Source organism: Salmo salar, chromosome ssa24 (assembly GCF_905237065.1).
Source record: "Salmo salar chromosome ssa24, Ssal_v3.1, whole genome shotgun sequence".
In the NCBI taxonomy this organism is placed as follows: Eukaryota; Metazoa; Chordata; class Actinopteri; order Salmoniformes; family Salmonidae; genus Salmo; species Salmo salar.
The window spans coordinates 25,120,636-25,139,594 of record NC_059465.1 but is presented as its reverse complement, the minus strand read 5'-3'; the positions used below and the strand labels follow the sequence as shown (position 1 = coordinate 25,139,594).

The 18,959-nt window shown below is 41.2% G+C and overlaps 3 protein-coding genes across 4 annotated transcripts; 2 read left to right on the top strand and 1 right to left on the bottom strand.

The window, feature by feature from the left end:
• Positions 1-4,879: 4,879 nt before the first annotated feature.
• gstt1a (glutathione S-transferase theta 1a) lies at positions 4,880-8,085 on the top strand. The gene is made up of 5 exons (XM_014171685.2): positions 4,880-5,184; positions 5,708-5,795; positions 5,994-6,150; positions 6,789-6,965; positions 7,151-8,085. Exons 1-5 carry the CDS (start codon positions 5,073-5,075, stop codon positions 7,349-7,351), a joined length of 735 nt encoding a protein of 244 aa, XP_014027160.1. The 5' UTR covers positions 4,880-5,072; the 3' UTR covers positions 7,352-8,085.
• Positions 8,086-9,206: 1,121 nt separating this feature from the next.
• Positions 9,207-10,172, bottom strand: LOC106585307 (taste receptor type 2 member 40-like). Its single transcript, XM_014171404.1, has one exon. The coding sequence runs from the start codon at positions 10,170-10,172 to the stop codon at positions 9,207-9,209; it is 966 nt and encodes a 321-aa protein (XP_014026879.1).
• Positions 10,173-11,579: 1,407 nt separating this feature from the next.
• LOC106585461 (P2X purinoceptor 4) lies at positions 11,580-18,401 on the top strand. Of its 2 annotated transcripts, XM_014171686.2 has the most exons (13): positions 11,583-11,786; positions 12,211-12,358; positions 12,506-12,577; positions 12,701-12,773; positions 13,096-13,192; positions 13,740-13,820; positions 14,039-14,180; positions 14,448-14,584; positions 14,780-14,870; positions 15,010-15,075; positions 15,168-15,272; positions 15,416-15,523; positions 17,277-18,401. In XM_014171686.2, the coding sequence occupies exons 1-13, from the start codon at positions 11,668-11,670 to the stop codon at positions 17,760-17,762; spliced, it is 1,725 nt and encodes a 574-aa protein (XP_014027161.2). In that variant the 5' UTR covers positions 11,583-11,667; the 3' UTR covers positions 17,763-18,401. The 2 variants fall into 2 exon arrangements, with proteins under 2 accessions (XP_045563026.1, XP_014027161.2); XM_045707070.1 differs by lacking the exon at positions 15,168-15,272 and having other exon boundaries at positions 11,580-11,786.
• Positions 18,402-18,959: the final 558 nt, after the last annotated feature.

Below are 18,959 nucleotides of genomic sequence, written 5' to 3'. Positions count from 1 at the left end.
CAGGCAGGTGGTCGAACACTGCCCGAAAGCGGCGGATGAACTCTGCGTAATGCTCCAACGCCCCGTTTCTCTCACTGCATACGGCGTTGGCCCACTCCAGGGCTGAGGAGACGTCTCCTGAGAGGCAGGAGACGAGGGCGGACACACTCTCACGCCCCGAAGGAGCCGGGTGGACGGTCGCCAGGTAGAGCTCCAGCTGTAGTAGAAACCCCTGGCATCCGGCAGCCGTCCCATCATACTCCCTCGGGAGCGAGAGTCAAATCCCGCTTGGACCAGGTGAAAGAGGGGTGGACAGTGGGACCTGTTGTAGTGGGGCTGGTGGAGGCGCTGAAAAACCTCCTCCTCTCTCCCAACGATCCATCGTCTGCAGCACGCGATCCATGATTCTGTAAGGCGTGTATATGGGAGGCGAAGTCAAGTGCAGGAGAGCGGAGTATAATAAACAGGCGCACTTTAATACCGGTCAACAACGACAACACATAAAACATACTAGTGCCAAAACACAGTCTAAAACAAAAGTACAGCGCCTGACAAATATCCACGTAACAATAAACAATCACTCACAAATACAACATGGGGAACAGAGGGTTAAATAATAAACAAGTAATTGGTTGAGTGAAGCCAGGTGTGATAAGACAAAGACAGAACAAAAAGTGGATCGGCGGTGGCTAGAAAGCCAATGACGTCGACCGCCGAACGCCGCCCGAACAAGGAGAGGGACCGACTTCGGCGGAAGTCTGCACACTGGGAGATCAATTTACTTTTCAGCAGGACATACCTATAACACAAGGCCTAAAACACAAGGCCAAATATACACTGGTGTTGCTTACCAAGAAGACATTGAATGTTCCTGACTGGATGAGTTACAGTTTTGACTTAAATCAGCTTGAAAATCTATGTCAAGACATGAAGATGGTTTTTCTAGCACTGATCAACAACCAATTTGACAGCGCTTGAAGAATTTTGAAAATAATAATGGGAAAATATTGTGCAGTCCAGGTGTGCAAAGCTCTTAGAGACTTACCCAGAAAGATTCACAGCTTTGATCACTGCTAAAGGTAATTCTAACATGTATTGACTCAGGGGTGTGAATACTTATGGAAATTAGATATTTCTGTATTTAAAAAAAATATTTGCGCTAAAATGTTTATAAACATGTTTTCACTTTGTCATTATGGGGTATTGTGTGTAGATGGGTGAGAAATGTAATCAATTTTTTATTTCAGGCTGTAACACAACAAAATGTGGAATAAGTCAAGGGGTATGAAAACTTTCTGAAGGAACTGTATGTGTAATTCTTGTATGGGTTTATTTTTTACATTGACACAGTTTAATGGTAAGAACAATATTCACTGCTCAAAAAATAAAGGGAACACATAAACAACACAATGTAACTCCAAGTCAATCACACTTCTGTGAAATCAAACTGTCCACTTAGGAAGCAACACTGATTGACAATAAATTTCTCATGCTGTTGTGCAAATGGAATAGACAACAGGTGGAAATTATAGGCAATTAGCAAGACACCCCCAATAAAGGAGTGGTTCTGCAGGTGGTGACCACAGACCACTTCTCAGTTCCTATGCTTCCTGGCTGATGTTTTGGTCACTTTTGAATGCTGGCGGTGCTTTCACTCTAGTGGTAGCATGAGACAGAGTCTACAACCCACACAAGTGGCTCAGGTAGTGCAGCTCATCCAGGATGGCACATCAATGCGAGCTGTGGCAAGAAGGTTTGCTGTGTCTGTCAGCGTAGTGTCCAGAGCATGGAGGCGCTAAAAGGAGACAGGCCAGTACATCAGGAGACGTGGAGGAGGCCGTAGGAGGGCAACAACCCAGCAGCAGGACCGCTACCTCCGCCTTTGTGCAAGGAGGAGCGGGAGGAGCACTGCCAGAGCCCTGCAAAATGACCTCCAGCAGGCCACAAATGTGCATGTGTCTGCTCAAATGGTCAGAAACAGACTCCATGAGGGTGGTATGAGGGCCCGACGTCCACAGGTGGGGGTTGTGCTTACAGCCCAACACCGTGCAGGACGTTTGGCATTTGCCAGAGAACACCAAGATTGGCAAATTCGCCACTGGCGCCCTGTGCTCTTCACAGATGAAAGCAGGTTCACACTGAGCACATGTGACAGACGTGACAGAGTCTGGAGACGCCATGGAGAACGTTCTGCTGCCTCAACATCCTCCAGCATGACCGGTTTGGCGGTGGGTCAGTCATGGTGTGGGGTGGCATTTCTTTGGGGGGGCCGCACAGCCCTCCATGTGCTCGCCAGAGGTAGCCTGAATGCCATTAGGTACTGAGATGAGATCCTCAGACCCCTTGTGAGACCATATGATGGTGCGGTTGGCCCTGGGTTCCTCCTAATGCAAGACAATGCTAGACCTCATGTGGCTGGAGTGTGTCAGCAGTTCCTGCAAGAGGAAGGCATTGATGCTATGGACTGGCCCGCCCGTTCCCCAGACCTGAATCCAATTGAGCACATCTGGGACATCATGTCTCGCTCCATCCACCAACGCCACTTTGCACCACAGACTGTCCAGGAGTTGGCGGATGCTTTAGTCCAGGTCTGGGAGGAGATCCCTCAGGAGACCATCCGCCACCTCATCAGGAGCATGCCCAGGCGTTGTAGGGAGGTCATACAGGCACGTGGAGGCCACACACACTACTGAGCCTCATTTTGACTTGTTTTAAGGACATTACATCAAAGTTGGATCAGTCTGTAGTGTGTTTTTCCACTTTAATTTTGAGTGTGACTCCAAATCCAGACCTCCATGGGTTGATAAATTGGATTTCCATTAATGATTTTTGTGTGATTTTGTTGTCAGTACATTCAACTATGTAAAGAAAAAAGCACTTAATAAGATTATTTCATTCATTCAGATCTAGGATGTGTTATTTTAGTGTTCCCTTTATTTTTTGGAGCAGTGTATAATCTTTCTAAGGGAATTGAGGGAAGGGAATTGAGGGAATAGAGGGAATTGTCAGTTCAACAGCCAATGTATTAACATGGTTCACACACATCAACACAGTCGTCAAGAAGGCACGACAACGCCTCATCGCTCTCAGGAACCTGAAAAGACTTGGCATGGGCCCGCAAGGCGCTACAGAGGGTAGTGCGTACGGCCCAGTACATCACTGGGGCCTAGCTCCCTGACATCCAGGACCTCTATACCAAGAGGTGTTAGAGGAAGGCCGTAACAATTGTCAAAGACTCCAACCACTCAAGTCATAGACTGTTCCCTCTGGTACCGCATGGCAAGCAGTAGCGACACAAGTCTGGAACCTATAGGACCCTGAACAGCTTCTACCCCCAAGCTATAAGACTGCTAAATAATTAGTTAAATAGTTAACCAAATAGCGAACCTGACTATCTGCATGGACCCCCTTTTGCACTAACTCTTTTGACTCATCACATCACATGCTGCTACTGCTTATTATCTATACTGTTGCCTAGTCAATTTACCCCTACCTATATGTACATATCTACCCCAATTACCTTGTACCGCTGCACATCGACTCGGTACTGGTACCCTGTGTATATAGCGGAGTTATCGTTACTCATTGTGTAGTTATTCCTGGTGTTATTATTTTTCTATTTTTTTAAAAGCATATGACAAATAAAATGTGATTTGAATTGATTTGACAAAACTGTGCATGTAGAGTGGAAGTGACAAAAACATCTGAAACTTGGGCAATAGGGCTTTGTCAGGTGTTCTGAGACATTGCTGAACAAAAATGACAATATTCACATGCCGTCATCAGGGACACGCATGTACTCTCCAAGGCCGTTGAGCCCATTTATTAATTTGCTAAATATTACAGGAGTCTACTGCATTCCAAGTGGAGGTGAAAGAGTTTAAATGGACTGCCAGTTAACCAAAACCATTGCTAGACTAGGCCCTTGTCTCTGGGGGCTGAGAGCAGAGGCGTCATGCCCATAGCGGGCACAGGGGAACGTGACCCCTAAGATTTGTACTGTTTCAAATAATAATAATTTCACTTTATTTTGTTGTTGTTGTTGTTTCTCTGTAATACCACTAGCCATCTAGGAATTTTATGAAGTAGGCTTTAGCGAGCCCAGATAGGTTCCCAATCTCCCAACCTCATAACTAACTACCAAGAAGCCATTTCAGGCTATCAAGTTAGAGTAGTTAGCTTGTCTAACTATCTTAGCTGGCATACCTGCTGGCAAGGTTGGTAGACTTGAGAAAAGCATGCAATAACTAAATGTACTGAATAAGACTCACATTCCTTTCAATCTTCTACCCAGATTTTAGCATTGATGCAGAAAAGCATATTTAGTTTCTTTAAAAAAATACAGACAGCTCAAGAGGTATGCTTAGCTATGCAGAACAATATACATATAAATATAAAATATAGAATTAAGCATAGCACTTATGGCTCTAGATTGTAGGAAAAAGCTGTTTCGGATTTGTATAAAATGCAAAAGGCCATCCTCATGTACTTTGTGACCCCTCAAATTTTTGGGGTGCGTGATGTCCCTGGGTAAGAGAGTCTCTGGACTTTATGCCTTCCTCCCAAATCTGTCTTAAAGGCCCATTATGTTAGTAAACAAAAAAACTTGACCTACTTATAACATGATCAATACCGTGGTGAAATTGATAACGCTAGCTACCAACTGCACTACTGGTTCAGCTGTACCACTGGTCATCAACTTTGGTAAAAAAAAAAAAAATGTAAATTGCACCTAGTGAATGCCCAAAAATGCGTTCATGAAATGATCCAGACTCGCAAACAATAACTGTCTGAGACATTGCTCATTATATGACATTATAATAAAACAGTCTATATGCAAATAATAACTGAATCATAGCATGGTCGATTGCACGGAGTCCCCTTATGGCTCAGTTATTCTGTCTGGATAATTTTATAAACATTTACAAAATGTTGCCAACGCCTGACCCCGACAATCAGAAGCAGACACTACATTGAACTGTCGGAACCTCTTATAATCATTTGACTATATGGGAGGGGCTCCATACCAACATAAAGGATAGCGGGTGCTGGGAAGAGATTCGGCACATAACATCTCTTCTACATCTGTGAAAATGCCGTTGGAATTGTATCTTGATCTGCACTCTCAGCCATGTCGCTCTGTGTTCATTTTTGCAAAGAAAACAAACATTCCGTTTGATTTCAAGTTTGTCGATCTGGCTACAGGTAGGCTACTGCGAGATATTTGGAATGTGATTTATAACGTTTATATTGAATATATAGTATGTATGTTGACGACTTCTACACAACAGAGTTTTGGTGTGTATAAAATATGTTCAAATATAGTGAAATTCTATTCGAGGTAAATCAAAAAATAGATTATTTTGAAGCAAGCATTTTAGTAAATATGGGCCTACTGCAAATACAGTTAGGAAATAGCCTAGCCTATTATGAAAATGAAAGTTAGATTTTATATGTAGGCCATAAACTTCTAGGTGAAAACAATCAATTGCAAACTTTGAACATGTTACATAATGACCTTGTTTGTTTATTCAGAAGGTAATATCTAACTGGACCCAATAACTAGATAGAAGTCATGAAACATGAAAGACATACTGTATATGGAAACGTTTTTTCACCATAGATAATCATCATGCTATATGTGTAAATTTATTATAACAACAAAAGAACTATATTTTCTTAAAAGTAATATTGGATAAATCAGTATCACAATTGTTTTGCTCCTCAGGCCAGCAGTATGGGGAAGACTTTGGTAAGATCAGTGTGGTGAGAAAGGTTCCAGTCATGAGAGATGGAGACTTCATTCTTACAGAGAGGTAAAGTAGCCTACAGTAATCTACACAGAGAGACTTCCCACTGGGCACACACTGGTTGAATAAACATTTCAATGAAATTACTTTGAACCAACGTGGAATAGACGTTGAATTGATGTCTGCCTACTGGGTTACATGTCGACTCTACTTAGGTTTCTAGGGAGTTCCTTAAATGAATTGTATATCTCTCCTTATTTTTAGTGTTGCCATCCTGAAGTATCTGGCTGAAAAATTTGGCACCTCAGATTCAGACCACTGGTACCCAGCAGACCTGCAAAAGCGAGCCCGGGTCAACGAGTACCTGTCCTGGCAACACGCAGCCATGCGAGCCCATGGCTCAAAGGTGTTCTGGTTCAGGGTAAGATATAAACATCCAATATGTCCTGTAAGTGGAACTGCACTAAAAGCCTAAAAGCCTAAAAGGGTTCTTAGGCTGTCCCCATAGGAGGACCCTTTGAAGAACCCTTTTTGGTTCCAGGTTTGGTTCCGTTCCACAGAGGGTTCTACCTAGAACCAAAAAGGGTTCTCCTATGAGGACAGCCCAAGAACCCTTTCGGAAGCTTTTTTTCTAAGTGTGGACCTTGGCTGGTTATTGAACCATTTGTACACAAATCATTTCTTGTGTAATAACTTAGTTAATGATTGAAGGAAATCATTAGCGTTGATCATTTAAGTCTATGGCATTGGTGAATAGACATTTTATCACTGGATTATTTTATTTAAATGTAGACTCAGCGACATGACTCAGGTGCATAAAGTAAACAGCATAGTGGGTCAATTTCCGGAATAGCTAAGAGCATTGAAGCGCGAGGCTCAACTTCTTCGTTGTTTTGGTGCCCTGGCTACCACACTGTGAACAGTGTTGCAACTTGCTAATTTCAATATCTCCGGTGCTGCTCGTGGCAACTTCATTTTGCTCAGTCTACCTTTAAACCATATTGAATAAGTATGGGTATAGACACAAGTGAAATGTAAAAAATATTTACATATTTTCAGGCAATAGTTCCCATCATAACTGGTTCAGACGTCCCTAAGGAGAAAATGGACTCCGCTATGGAGGACCTGACACTGTCTCTGAAGGTGTTTGAGGAGAAGTTCCTGGACAACAGACCCTTCATCATTGGGGAAAAGATCTCACTAGCAGACCTGGTGGCAATAGTAGAGATCATGCAGGTAACATTAAATTTGTAAAAAGTGAAAGGGTAGGGAAGAGTGAGTTGTGCATGATTTTGAAGCTATTGTGTGAGGGATTCTCTCACTAACTGTTGTAAATGTCCCTCCCAATGTCTTTGGTTGCAGATTTGCGCTGTACTTTCCCTGAAATGATATGGGTTTTCCTGTGTGTGCATGTTTTTCAGCCAGTTGGCACTGGTCTGGATTTGTTTGAGAACAGGCCCACTCTCAGTGCCTGGAGAGACAGGGTAAAAAAGGAGCTTGGCGAGGCTCTCTTTGACGAAGCTCACAAGACCATCATGGATGTGGCCAGCCTGCCTCAAACCTTTGAGAACAATGGAATGCTGGAATTTCTCAAGCCAAAGATACAGAAGATGTTCAACTAACTCATGATGAGAACATTTTGACCACCAAATATTGTGTGACAATGCTTTTAATTTTTGTCTTAATTTTTGTATATCTTTGCACCTTTTATTAGCAACCTGAACTCAAGTTTAGACATAACATACTAAACGCACATCTGATACTCCAATTAGTATGATATGTTATATTTCGTATTGTATGTATTAATTTGTGGAACTCCATCAACCATTTTGTGTGATATGTTACAAGTTACAATCCGTATGATATGTTACGGATTGCAATTCATACAATATGTTACAAACTTGCAAATCGTATGATATGTTACGAATTCCAATTTGTTGTGGCTAACGTTAGCTAGGTGGTTAACGTTAACTAGGCTAGGGGTTAGGGGTTAAGGTTAGTGTTAAGGGAAGGGTTAGCTAACATGCTAAGTAGTTGCAAAGTAGCTAAAAAGTAGTAAGTTGTTGCAAAGTTGCTAATTATCTAAAATGCTAAAGTTGTACATGATGAGATTCAGAACACACAACCTTTGGGTTGCTAGACGTTACCGTTATACGCCCATCCAGCCACCCTGACTAACCACCCTACTTTTTGCCTTAAGTAACCATCTGTCTTATGTTACCATACCAAATATAATATATCATACTAATTTGAGAGTCTCGGATTTACATTTACTATGTTACGTCTAGTCTATGAGACCAAGTTGTTATTAGAATAAACACTTAATTTCTTGATAATAAATAAAATAAAATCTAAATGTGTCTTTTTCCAATTTTTTCGAATGATTTTTAATTCTTAAAAGATATTAAACAATAGAATGTAAAGTACTATTTGGTGAGAGATGCAAAGGTTCTGCAGTCCAAAACCTGAAAGAAAATTCTTTAAACTCTTCCCATTTTTCCAAAAAGGTTTAGTTCTAAAAAGAAAATGCCCAATTAACAATAGAATGTAAAGTACTATTTTATGAGATATGCAAAAGTCCAAAACCTGAAAGAACATTCTTCAAACTCTTCCCATTTCATTTACAGTGCCTAGTGAAAGTCTACACATCCCTTGCACAGTTTTCACCTTTTGCTGCCTTAATAAAATGATGTAGATCTAAAAAAGGGGAAAAAAATGATTTTAGTGGATTTTTTCCCTGCTTATCTACCCAACTTGCTTCACATTAACAAAGTGACATTTATAGAAAATGTTCTTAGTTAATAAAAATATTAAAGAAAGATGTCTTGCATAAGATTGCATATGTCTTCACACTCCAGAGTTAATATCTGGTGCAAGCGCCTTTGGCAGAAATTACAGCTGTGAATCATTTTGAATAAGATTCTACCAAATCTGCACAACTCTGCACAATTCTATCCATTGTTTTTGTTAAAATTGCTCCAGCTCAGTAAATTTGGTTGGGAATCATTGATGGACAGCCATAATCAAACTTTGCCTCTGATTGTCAAGCAGATTCAAGTCAGGACTGCTACTGGTCAACTCAGGAACACTCAGCACCATGCTGGTGTGTCTTTGGCATTAACATTTGTGTAATTGTCCCTCTGAAAAATAAAACTGACATTGAAATAGTGTAGACTTTCACTTGGCAATGTACATAAAGCCACACTCCTTCATTTGTGCAAATCATCATTAAGAAAATACATAAAAAATATAACAAGACAAATAAAGCCAATACATGCACTGCTACTTAAAAGTAAAATACTATGAAACCCAGTACACCTAAGCATAAAAAGCCAACAACAGCAGTAGCAAAAAGGGATTTTACAACAAAATAATTAGCACTTGCTTGTAATATCTGGCAATGACAAACATTAAGTATATTGTGACATAATACACTGTCCTGAAGAACTGAAAAGGAGACAATGTATTAAAAGCATATCAAGCTGCCCCAGTTTCTCCACTCAGGCTTTTGCTTGATGGGTTTGATGCCTTGGTACTGCAGAAAAGAGCCAAGAGTTTCTCCCTCAGGTTCTTATTGGAGATAGTCAAGAGAACGCCTGATGCTATGCAATAGAAGGAGTAACCCAGCAGGAGTGAGTTAATGCTAATGTCAGAGCCATATAGTTTAGAGAGATAGAACAGGGAGATGGTGGTCAGAGTGGTTATGTAGACGCCCACCAGGGCCACAGTAAGCTTGCACACCAGCAGGTAGGAGTCAGCACTCTGAACATCGGTCTTGTTCTTTCTCATCTCCAGCGTGTGTTTGCAGAGATGGACCACCAGTCTGATGGAGGAGGGAACCATCACCATCACAGGTAACGGAGCCAGGTAGCAGATGAAGACTAGTACATAAAGGTTCATGTTGATCCAAGTGGGGAATAGAGGTGTCTTAATCACGCAGGTGGTGTTCTTTGTCACAGGTGTTATGTATGACTCGTTACGGTAATTAAGGGAGAAGAAGGGGGAAAACATCACACATGAGTTCAGGAAGGTCACTGCAAGAGCCACGTTGATGATCGGTGAGATGTTTGTCTTGATCTTAGCGAACAGCTCAGAGGTGAAGTTGACCACCTTCACACAATAGAGGACACTCAGCCAGGCGATGGACCAGAAGCTCAAACAGCTGCTGCTCAGCCACACATACAACATGGCACAGAAGAACATGGGTAGATCATCCCAACACAACACCCCACGCCATGTAGTGACTACGATGCCAAAGGTGGAGAGGTGCAGGAAAACATTGCCCAGGGAGATAGTGGAGATGATCAGTCCCACAGTCTGGACACCACCAGCCTTCCACTGCTGGAACATGGTTGTTATCAAGTTGAAGGTGTTCCATAGCACTCCAATAATGACCAGGACAGCTATACCATACAGCTGGACTTCATGTTGTCCAAAAACCATAGTTATAACCAGAGGAGAACGAATTCCTCTTTGTTATGAAGCAGAGTATTATCCACATAACATTTTATAGAGAAAATGAGTATTCCTATGCAAATCTGTTTCTGTGAGTAATGACTCTCTGAGATAATGTAAATGAGGGACAATGCTGATTGATGGTAGGGCATGGCCATTCCACAGCAGAATTTGAAAACACAAATTAGCCATGAGGAAGACAAGTCACGTTATTCATGACCATTTTGCTTTTATGAAAAGCATGCATGAAGTATACATTGACTAGAATGTAGACTATTACTGGATTTGCAATGCTATAACCAGACACAGATTAAATTGAAGATGGAGGGAGGGAGTAGCGATGCAAGATAGTGAATACATGTATCATCTCAACCACTCTCATTGTCCCTACTGAGGATAAACATGACATTTTACTTACTGTCTGCCTTGCCACTGTCCATCAAGCCATGGTTTTTGTTTACAGACCAGACAGTCATTTACTTACAAGCGTCTTCTGGGGCTGGTTTTACATTTTTAAACCATGGAAATTATATGTATTTTATTTTCCTTTGCCTGATGACGCTGGACGTATTTCCTTATTCAAATCCATTATGTATTTCATTTGTACAAATTAGCTTATTCAAAATGAAGTTTTGTGCTTTTCATCCTGTTTCAATGTCATGTAATTCACAATGCAAATGTTTTTGAGCCCATAGTCTCTTTTCTCCAGATTTTATATTTTTCTGAGGCATAATTGCACAAGCAATTTTAATGTCACACATTAACAAAAACGAAATATATTGAACTACAGTGAAACTAAAGCTAGTATGTGACACAATTATATAGTCCTCCTTTTCAAGCTCCTGTGGTGGCCAAATACATCCAATTCCTTTCCATACTAATTATTTACTGCACCAAATCAGGAAACTTGTTTGGCACAACTTTCCCCCAAAGAAACTGTCACTCATACTGCATAAAAAAACATCACGCCTACTGTAACCTATATCATATCTGGAGTAGGATGCAGTGCACATCTTCACAATCAAGTTAAGTGGTCAGGATACAGCCATGCCCAGATACAATGACTTCCTTCATAGGGATATGTGACCCTTTGATTTGCAAATACTGATAGTGACAGAAATCTTCATTTAATCTAATTTATCGGTATACCCCATGGCAGGCCAACTTCATATGTTAGTCTTTAATTCATATGAATGCATTCCTGTAATTTTCATGTAATACATTTCAAAGTAGCAAATAACATAAAACAATAGACAAACGCTACTTTGTTCCAGCTTTGGCTGCACAACAGGGATACATGCATAATGCCATACAACAACGATGACTGGACCAGTCTTGAATTTCACAGACGTAGAATATTGTTTGGTCAATGGAACTGAAACAGCTCCAAGCAGATGTACATGTGATCACTGACCCACACAGGAAGGAGAAGAACCAGTATGAGTCAGAAGAAAGAGATTCACTCTCTCAGACAATATCCAAAATGCCTTGTAAACTGCTAAATATATGTGAGTATGAAACACATAAACTGGTCCGAATACAAAGTGTAAGGCTGGGATCGCTGAAATGGGCATTTAACGGAGTCATACTGATGTTCATCTGGTGAGTATTCTGCAGAATGATTCAGTTTGCGGTAATAACGGTAGCAGACAAGGAACGCCCACGCATCTTGATCAAGAATGTGTGCATGAAAATAAAGTATGAATGTTACTATAGATAACGAATACATTCTGAAATAATGATTTATTACTTTTATCAATTGTATTAACAATTTATTTTTATGTGTTTACCATCCATCTTCTAGCCATACCAATAATATTTCAAAATTAATGTTATTATAGATAATGAATACATTCTAAAATAATGATGTATTACTTTTATCAATTGTATTTACTATTTTGATTTTTTTATTTACCATCCAACTTTTGTAGCCATACCAATAGTATTTAAAATCTATCAGGGACACATAAAAGTAATTTACTCCAATTTGCAACATTCTATAATAAAATACTGTTTTACATTGTAGCATTGTAATGTTCTGGAACAAGGAGTACCAAGAACACGACTATGTGGTCAGCTCTGTTACTGCTAAGGTCAAGGGAGTGGCCATGACCAGCTTGCCAGATGTTGGTGATATAGTATGGGATGTTGTAGATTACAGTGGGCCATCACAGGTGTGTGTGTGCGTTCATACGTGTGTGTTTTACGAATATTCTTGTTCTATTGTCGTATATTATACACATATTATATTTGTATTATACATGCATATATTTGTACATTGGTTCTGACTTTCTATACATTTGTTGGACTTTCTGTTTAAGGGAAAGAATTCATTTTTCGTGGTGACCAATGTCATTGTTACAAAAAATCAAAGGCAAGGAAAATGCCCTGAGGTAGAGTGCCAGTAGGACGTCCCTACCCAATTCCTGTAAATTATAATGTCTTATATCACTTCTATTAACCACACTATTTGATGACTAGAACCAACTCATCTCCCAGGAGTCTTTGTATTACAGGTCCCTCCTTACGGAAAAGTGTGTTGGACAGACAAGGACTGCGTGAAGGGGTTCTGGGATCAGAACAGCCACGGTACAACTACAGCTGTCTACAACTTTTCTCCTGATCATTCTCCTCTGTTTGTGTCATCTCTATCTGGTTAGACCATTAGTTCTTGCAAGGAGGGGAGGAATTTGTCCCTGATGTGTAGAGGTTTCAGATGGTCAGCTCTGTTCTCTATGTCTTTACTGTAGGCAGATACATTCTGGTTATGTAAGGGTTACACAGTAGTAGTAAACATGTAGACACATGATAATAGAAAATCTAAGACAATTTTTGTTATTATTTGTCATGTGAACCATATAATAGTTCAAATTGAACTCATTCTAAATTCCACATTTTGCTTTCCTTTCAGGGGTTCAGACAGGTGCATGTGTGAAGTTTGATGTAACACAGAAAACATGTGAGGTGTCTACATGGTGCCCCATAGAGACCAAGAAAAAGCCCCCCAAGTAAATAAGCTCACTATTATTTGTATTCTCATTATCAGTATGTGTGCCTGCCTTCCCCCTCTCATCATGTTCAGTGTGATTTGACTTGCAGTCTCTGCAGAGTTTAGTTACTCAGTAAATCAAGTCATCTTCACTTCTACATAGACCACTGCCTGACAGCTATATTTATACTTTAGTTCCTCTAATGTGGAGGAAGCTCACCACATTACTGCTGCATGAGTGTATAGTCAAATATGATGAGGAACATTGTTTCAAAGTAGTTTCACAACAACTTTGGAATGAAAATGAAGGGCTCTATTCAATTGTGGAAGTTCAGCTTTGCAGCGTGATTGAAATTTAAATGCAATGTTCCCGTTTTAGCAGAGACTGCGTTCACGGTAAACGCTGCATGTCGGCTCAACCTGAAATTACCTTTACATTTCTATCACGGAATCTGTAACACTTCAGCTTTAAAGACTGAATAGAGCCCTAAACCATCAGCTGTAAAAACATATTTTTTTCACAACTATGCTTCAATAGTGCAATTGATGACTGCTCTGACATCTAGGCCTGCTCTCTTGGCATCAGCTGAGAACTTCACAGTCCTCATCAAGAACAACATCAGATTCCCAAACTTTAACTTCATTAGGTGAGACTGCCCAATTGAATGTGAATAGATTTTTATTTTTAGCTTGCACACCACAGTTAAGTATATTATATATATTATATTCAGAGTAACCTTCACCACCCCACCTTTACATACTCAAAGGGTCACAAAAAACAGAATTACATGAATTCAGAAACAGATGGAAAACAAGCACCGTCTTTACATTCAGCTGATCTTACTAATGTGTGCTTGTCTCACAGAAGGAACATCCTCCCTGAGATGACGGACAGCTACCTGAAGCACTGCCAATTTAACAGGCGTACAGACCCCTGGTGCCCCATCTTCCGCCTCGGGGACATTGTGTTGGAGGCCAGAGAGAACTTCTCAGAGATGGCAGTTGAGGTGGGCTGCTCTGTTAGAGGGAATTTCTCAAATAACCACAAACTTACCCTATGACTCTCAATTATGTATGTATGTAACTGATGTCTGCATCTATTTGGCATTGCACATACTAGCAGTTCATAACGTTGGACATATTTGATTACTTAATGAATTACAGAATGAAATCCCCTTAATTACTTCAGATGTGAGAGGGTTTACATGATTGTCAGGTAAGGTTGATCTTAAACAAGTTGAGTAGATCATCTTCACCATGCTCTCTCACCAAAGGGTGGCGTCATTGGGATTCAAATTAACTGGGATTGTAATCTGGACGGGTTCTTGCGGAACTGTCTGCCCAAATACTCCTTCCGCCGGCTGGATGAGAAGGAGAGCAACAGAACTCTGTACCCTGGTCTCAACTTCAGGTAATTGTGACTGGTCTTGTTCTTTAGGCCGAATGTCATAGACCATACATGGCCAGTTGACCCATTTCAAATGAGATTATGGAAAGCTGTCAATCTATGCTGGAATAGGCATTTGTAATTGTAGATATCGGTGCATCCAGATATTACAGTGTAACATAGTTTTTTTTACAGTTTTATAACTACATGTGTTGGCAGGTTTGCCAGATATCAGACAGAGAAAGGTGTTGGGGAGAGAACCCTGTTTAAAGCGTTTGGGATCAGGTTTGATGTCATGGTGTTTGGAAAGGTTTGTATGACTCATTAAGTCTTATCATTCAAACCTGCAATAATGATGATGGTAATCTTATGAATGAGCATATATTATTCTAATGAAGCATGAATCAGAATAATACAAATGGTCATTTATCATGTGTGTTCTTTTAAAGGCAGGAAAATTCAGCATAATCCAACTGATCATCTATATTGGATCAACTCTATCCTATTATGCACTGGTGAGCTTTATTCAGATGTTTTTATTCAACTTTTTTTGAAATTCAACATTTAAACAGGCAAAGATGCCTACATTGACTGTGACTTTCCCCAGACCACTTTATTCATTGACTGGCTCATTGGGACCAGCTGCTTCTCTAAAGAAGCCAGACAGAACTACTCAGAGAAAAAGGTTGAATCTGTTCAGGACAGACAACAGGTAGGAGTGGGATGGCATTCCCCACTGGGGATTATACATGCCCTCAAATCCACAGCAACATTTGCATTCCCATTGACTGAATGTTGGATGTAAATGTGTGGTGAGACGCTGAACAATGGCACTATTCTTCTTCTGTGTTCCAGTGCATTCTCTGTGTCTCGTTTGTGGACGATAACCATATAAGAGTGGTGAAAAGATCACATAGAAAAAGTTTACAACAAGTGAAGCCCATGTCCGTTCACCCATTCAAGGTTAGCATAATTGTGTTTTCCCAAATGTAGTGCCATTCTCACCCCCAGATACAGTAGATACTCCCTTTTACAGTGAGGGAAAAAAGTATTTGATCCCCTGCTGATTTTGTACGTTTGCCCACTGACAAAGAAATGATCAGTCTATAATTTTAATGGTAGCTTTATTTGAACAGTGAGAGACAGAATAACAACAACAAAAAATCCAGAAAAAACGCATGTCAAAAATGTTATAAATTGATTTGCATTTTAATGAGGGAAATAAGTATTTGACCCCTCTGCAAAACATAACTTAGTGGCAAAGGGTGGCAAAACCCTTGTTGGCAATCAGAGGTCAGACGTTTCTTGTAGTTGACCACCAGGTTTGCAGATCTTCTCCAAGTCATTAAGGTTTCGAGGCTGACGTTTGGCAACTCGAACCTTTAGCTCCCTCCACAGATTTTCTATGGGATTAAGGTGTGGAGACTGGCTAGGCAACTCCAGGACCTTAATGTGCTTCTTCTTGAGCCACTCCTTTGTTGCCTTGGCCATGTGTTTTGGGTCATTGTCATGCTGGAATACCCATCCACGACCCATTTTCAATGCCCTGGCTGAGGGAAGGAGGTTCTCACCCAAGATTTGACGGTACATGGCCCCGTCCATCATCCCTTTGATGCGGTGAAGTTGTCCTGTCCCCTTAGCAGAAAAACACCCCCAAAGCATAATGTTTCCACCTCCATGTTTGACGGTGGGGATGGTGTTCTTGGGGTCATAGGCAGCATTCCTCCTCCTCCAAACACGGCGAGTTGAGTTGATGCCAAAGAGCTCCATTTTGGTCTCATCTGACCACAACACTTTCACCCAGTTGTCCTCTGAATCATTCAGATGTTCATTGGCAAACTTCAGACGGGCATGTATATGTGCTTTCTTGAGCAGGGAGACCTTGCGGGCGCTGCAGGATTTCTGTCCTTCACGGCGTAGTGTATTACCAATTGTTTTCTTGGTGACTATGGTCCCAGCTGCCTTGAGATCATTGACAAGATCCTCCCGTATAGTTCTGGGCTGATTCCTCACTGTTCTCATGATCATTGCAACTCCACGAGGTGAGATCTTGCATGGAGCCCCAGGCAGAGGGAGATTGACAGTTCTTTTGTGTTTCTTCCATTTGCGAATAATCGCACCAACTGTTGTCACCTTCTCACCAAGCTGCTTGGCGATGGTCTTGTAGCCCATTCCAGCCTTGTGTAGGTCTACAATCTTGTCCCTGACATCCTTGGAGAGCTCTTTAGTCTTGGCCATGGTGGAGAGTTTGGAATCTGATTGATTGATTGCTTCTGTGGACAGGTGTCTTTTATACAGGTAACAAGCTGAGATTAGGAGCACTCCCTTTAAGAGTGTGCTCCTAATCTCAGCTCGTTACCTGTGTAAAAGACACCTGGGAGCCAGAAATCTTTCTGATTGAGAGGGGGGTCAAATACTTATTTCCCTCATTAAAATGCAAATCAATTTATAACATTTTTGACATGCGTTTTTCAAGATTTTGTTGTTGTTATTCTGTCTCTCACTGTTCAAATAAACCTACCATTAAAATTTTAGACTGACCATTTCTGGGCAAACGTACAAAATCAGCAGGGGATCAAATACTTTTTTCCCTCACTGTAAGCTCACTTTATGTTACCCTTCTCTTGTCTTTTACACAGTTACTAAGCAAGGTAAACTATTGTATATAAGTACATATGACTACTGTAATATGTATGTATTGCACTCTTGTTGTCAGGACGACATAAGGCACCTGAGTGCCATGGCTGGTGTATTGCAGAAAGGGCACATCATAGACAAGCAGCCCCAGGCTCTCTCTCGGCCCAGCCGTCCAGCCTGGTGTATGTGTGGCTGCTGCCTCCCCTCCACCCCTCCCCAGGAGCAGCTGTGCTGCAGGATGAGCAGAGGTCGCTGCATCACCACCTCTTCCCTGTTTGAACAGCTGGTGCTGAGTCGGCCCTTGCTGGAGGCAGTGTTGCTGTACAGAGAACCCCTTTGTGAGCTGACCGAGGGGGAGCAGTGGACCACCGCCCTGCGTCACTGCGCCTACATTCAGTATATCACCTGGAGAATTGGGGCCCCACCCAGAGAAAGCCTCCCTGTCATACCCAGTTGTAGTGTGTGGAGAATCAGAGAGGAATACTCCAGCCAAGATGGAGAGTACACTGGCATGAGACCCAGCAGAACTACTTCTCCCCAGTCCAGCCCTAACACAAAGCTTTAGGGAAGAGGGAGAGTCAGTGTTCTAGAAAGCAGTGTTCTACATAGAAGCTCCATCAGAGACTGGTCCTCATCATGTAGCAGCTGTATCATGCATTTGTACTGGTGTATTTATCTAATCTTCCATTCTGCATTAAGGTTAACATTTTCAACTTGATCATTATCCTCGCCTGTAGATATTGTGTTTATCCATCCCACTGTCTAGAGACCCTGAATGATGAAGAGGGCTCCCAAGTGGCGCAGCGGTCTAAGGCACTGCATCTCAGTGCTAGAGGCGTCACTACAGACCCTGGTTTTAATCCAGGCTGTATCACAATCGGCCGTGATTGGGAGTCCCATAGGGCGGCGCACAATTGGTCCAGCGTCTTCGGGTTTGGCCGGGGTAGGCCGTCATTGTGAATAATTTGTTCTTAACTGACTTGCCTAGTTAAATTAAAGGTACAATACATTTAAAAAAATGTATTTAAAATAAAAAATATTGCGGAAGATCCATTATCTTAGATGACAATGAACTGGAGCTAACTGGAGAAGGGAATTGTGTTATCATTTTGTTGACTGTCTGCAGACATGTAACCTATTTCAATTATTTTTTATATTGAACAGATCTTTTTTACCATGTGCAATAAATGTAATTTGGAAAATATTGTTGACTTGATGATAATGTAATTTCACATCTTCTCCAGTTCTTGTGTGCATAAAATAGTACATACGGTTTCTATGGATCCATTGTAGTCGATGTACAGTAGTTTTATTATGCCTCTAATCAGATGAGTTAGATTTGTGAAATGAGCCAGGGTCAGTTTCAGTAGAGATTTTAGCATGTAAATCTAGGTGTCACAAGCGTCAGAATGAGTAGACCAAGGTGCAGCGTGGAATATGTTCATCTTGTAGTTTAATGCGAAAGAATGAAGACTTTACAAATTAAACAAAAATGACAGCAGACAGTTCCGTCAGGTACTTACAACTAAACGGAAAAACAACTACCCACAAAAAACAAAGGAAAAACAGGCTGCCTAAGTATGGCTTCCAATCAGAGACAACGATAGACACCTGCCTCTGATTGGAAACCATACCCGGCCAAAACATAGAACACCAGACATAGAATGCCCACCCACCTATCACACCCTGGCCTAGCTAAACAGAGAAAACACAGCTCTCCTAGGTCAGAGCGTGACACTAGGTGGGGCAACAACCAAAAAAT

What these genes read in the sequence shown, in the direction of transcription:
- gstt1a (XM_014171685.2), top strand. Translation starts at nt 5,073, where the DNA reads ATGCCGTTGGAATTGTATCTTGATCTGCACTCTCAGCCATGTCGCTCT. An exon ending in GTTTGTCGATCTGGCTACAG is followed by an intron (nt 5,185 to 5,707) that starts GTAGGCTACTGC and finishes TTTGCTCCTCAG; the next exon opens with GCCAGCAGTATGGGGAAGAC. An exon ending in CAATAGTAGAGATCATGCAG is followed by an intron (nt 6,966 to 7,150) that starts GTAACATTAAAT and finishes CATGTTTTTCAG; the next exon opens with CCAGTTGGCACTGGTCTGGA.
- LOC106585307 (XM_014171404.1), bottom strand. Translation starts at nt 10,172, where the DNA reads ATGGTTTTTGGACAACATGAAGTCCAGCTGTATGGTATAGCTGTCCTG.
- LOC106585461 (XM_014171686.2), top strand. Translation starts at nt 11,668, where the DNA reads ATGCCTTGTAAACTGCTAAATATATGTGAGTATGAAACACATAAACTG. An exon ending in TCTCAGAGATGGCAGTTGAG is followed by an intron (nt 14,181 to 14,447) that starts GTGGGCTGCTCT and finishes CTCTCACCAAAG; the next exon opens with GGTGGCGTCATTGGGATTCA. An exon ending in CTGTTCAGGACAGACAACAG is followed by an intron (nt 15,273 to 15,415) that starts GTAGGAGTGGGA and finishes TCTGTGTTCCAG; the next exon opens with TGCATTCTCTGTGTCTCGTT.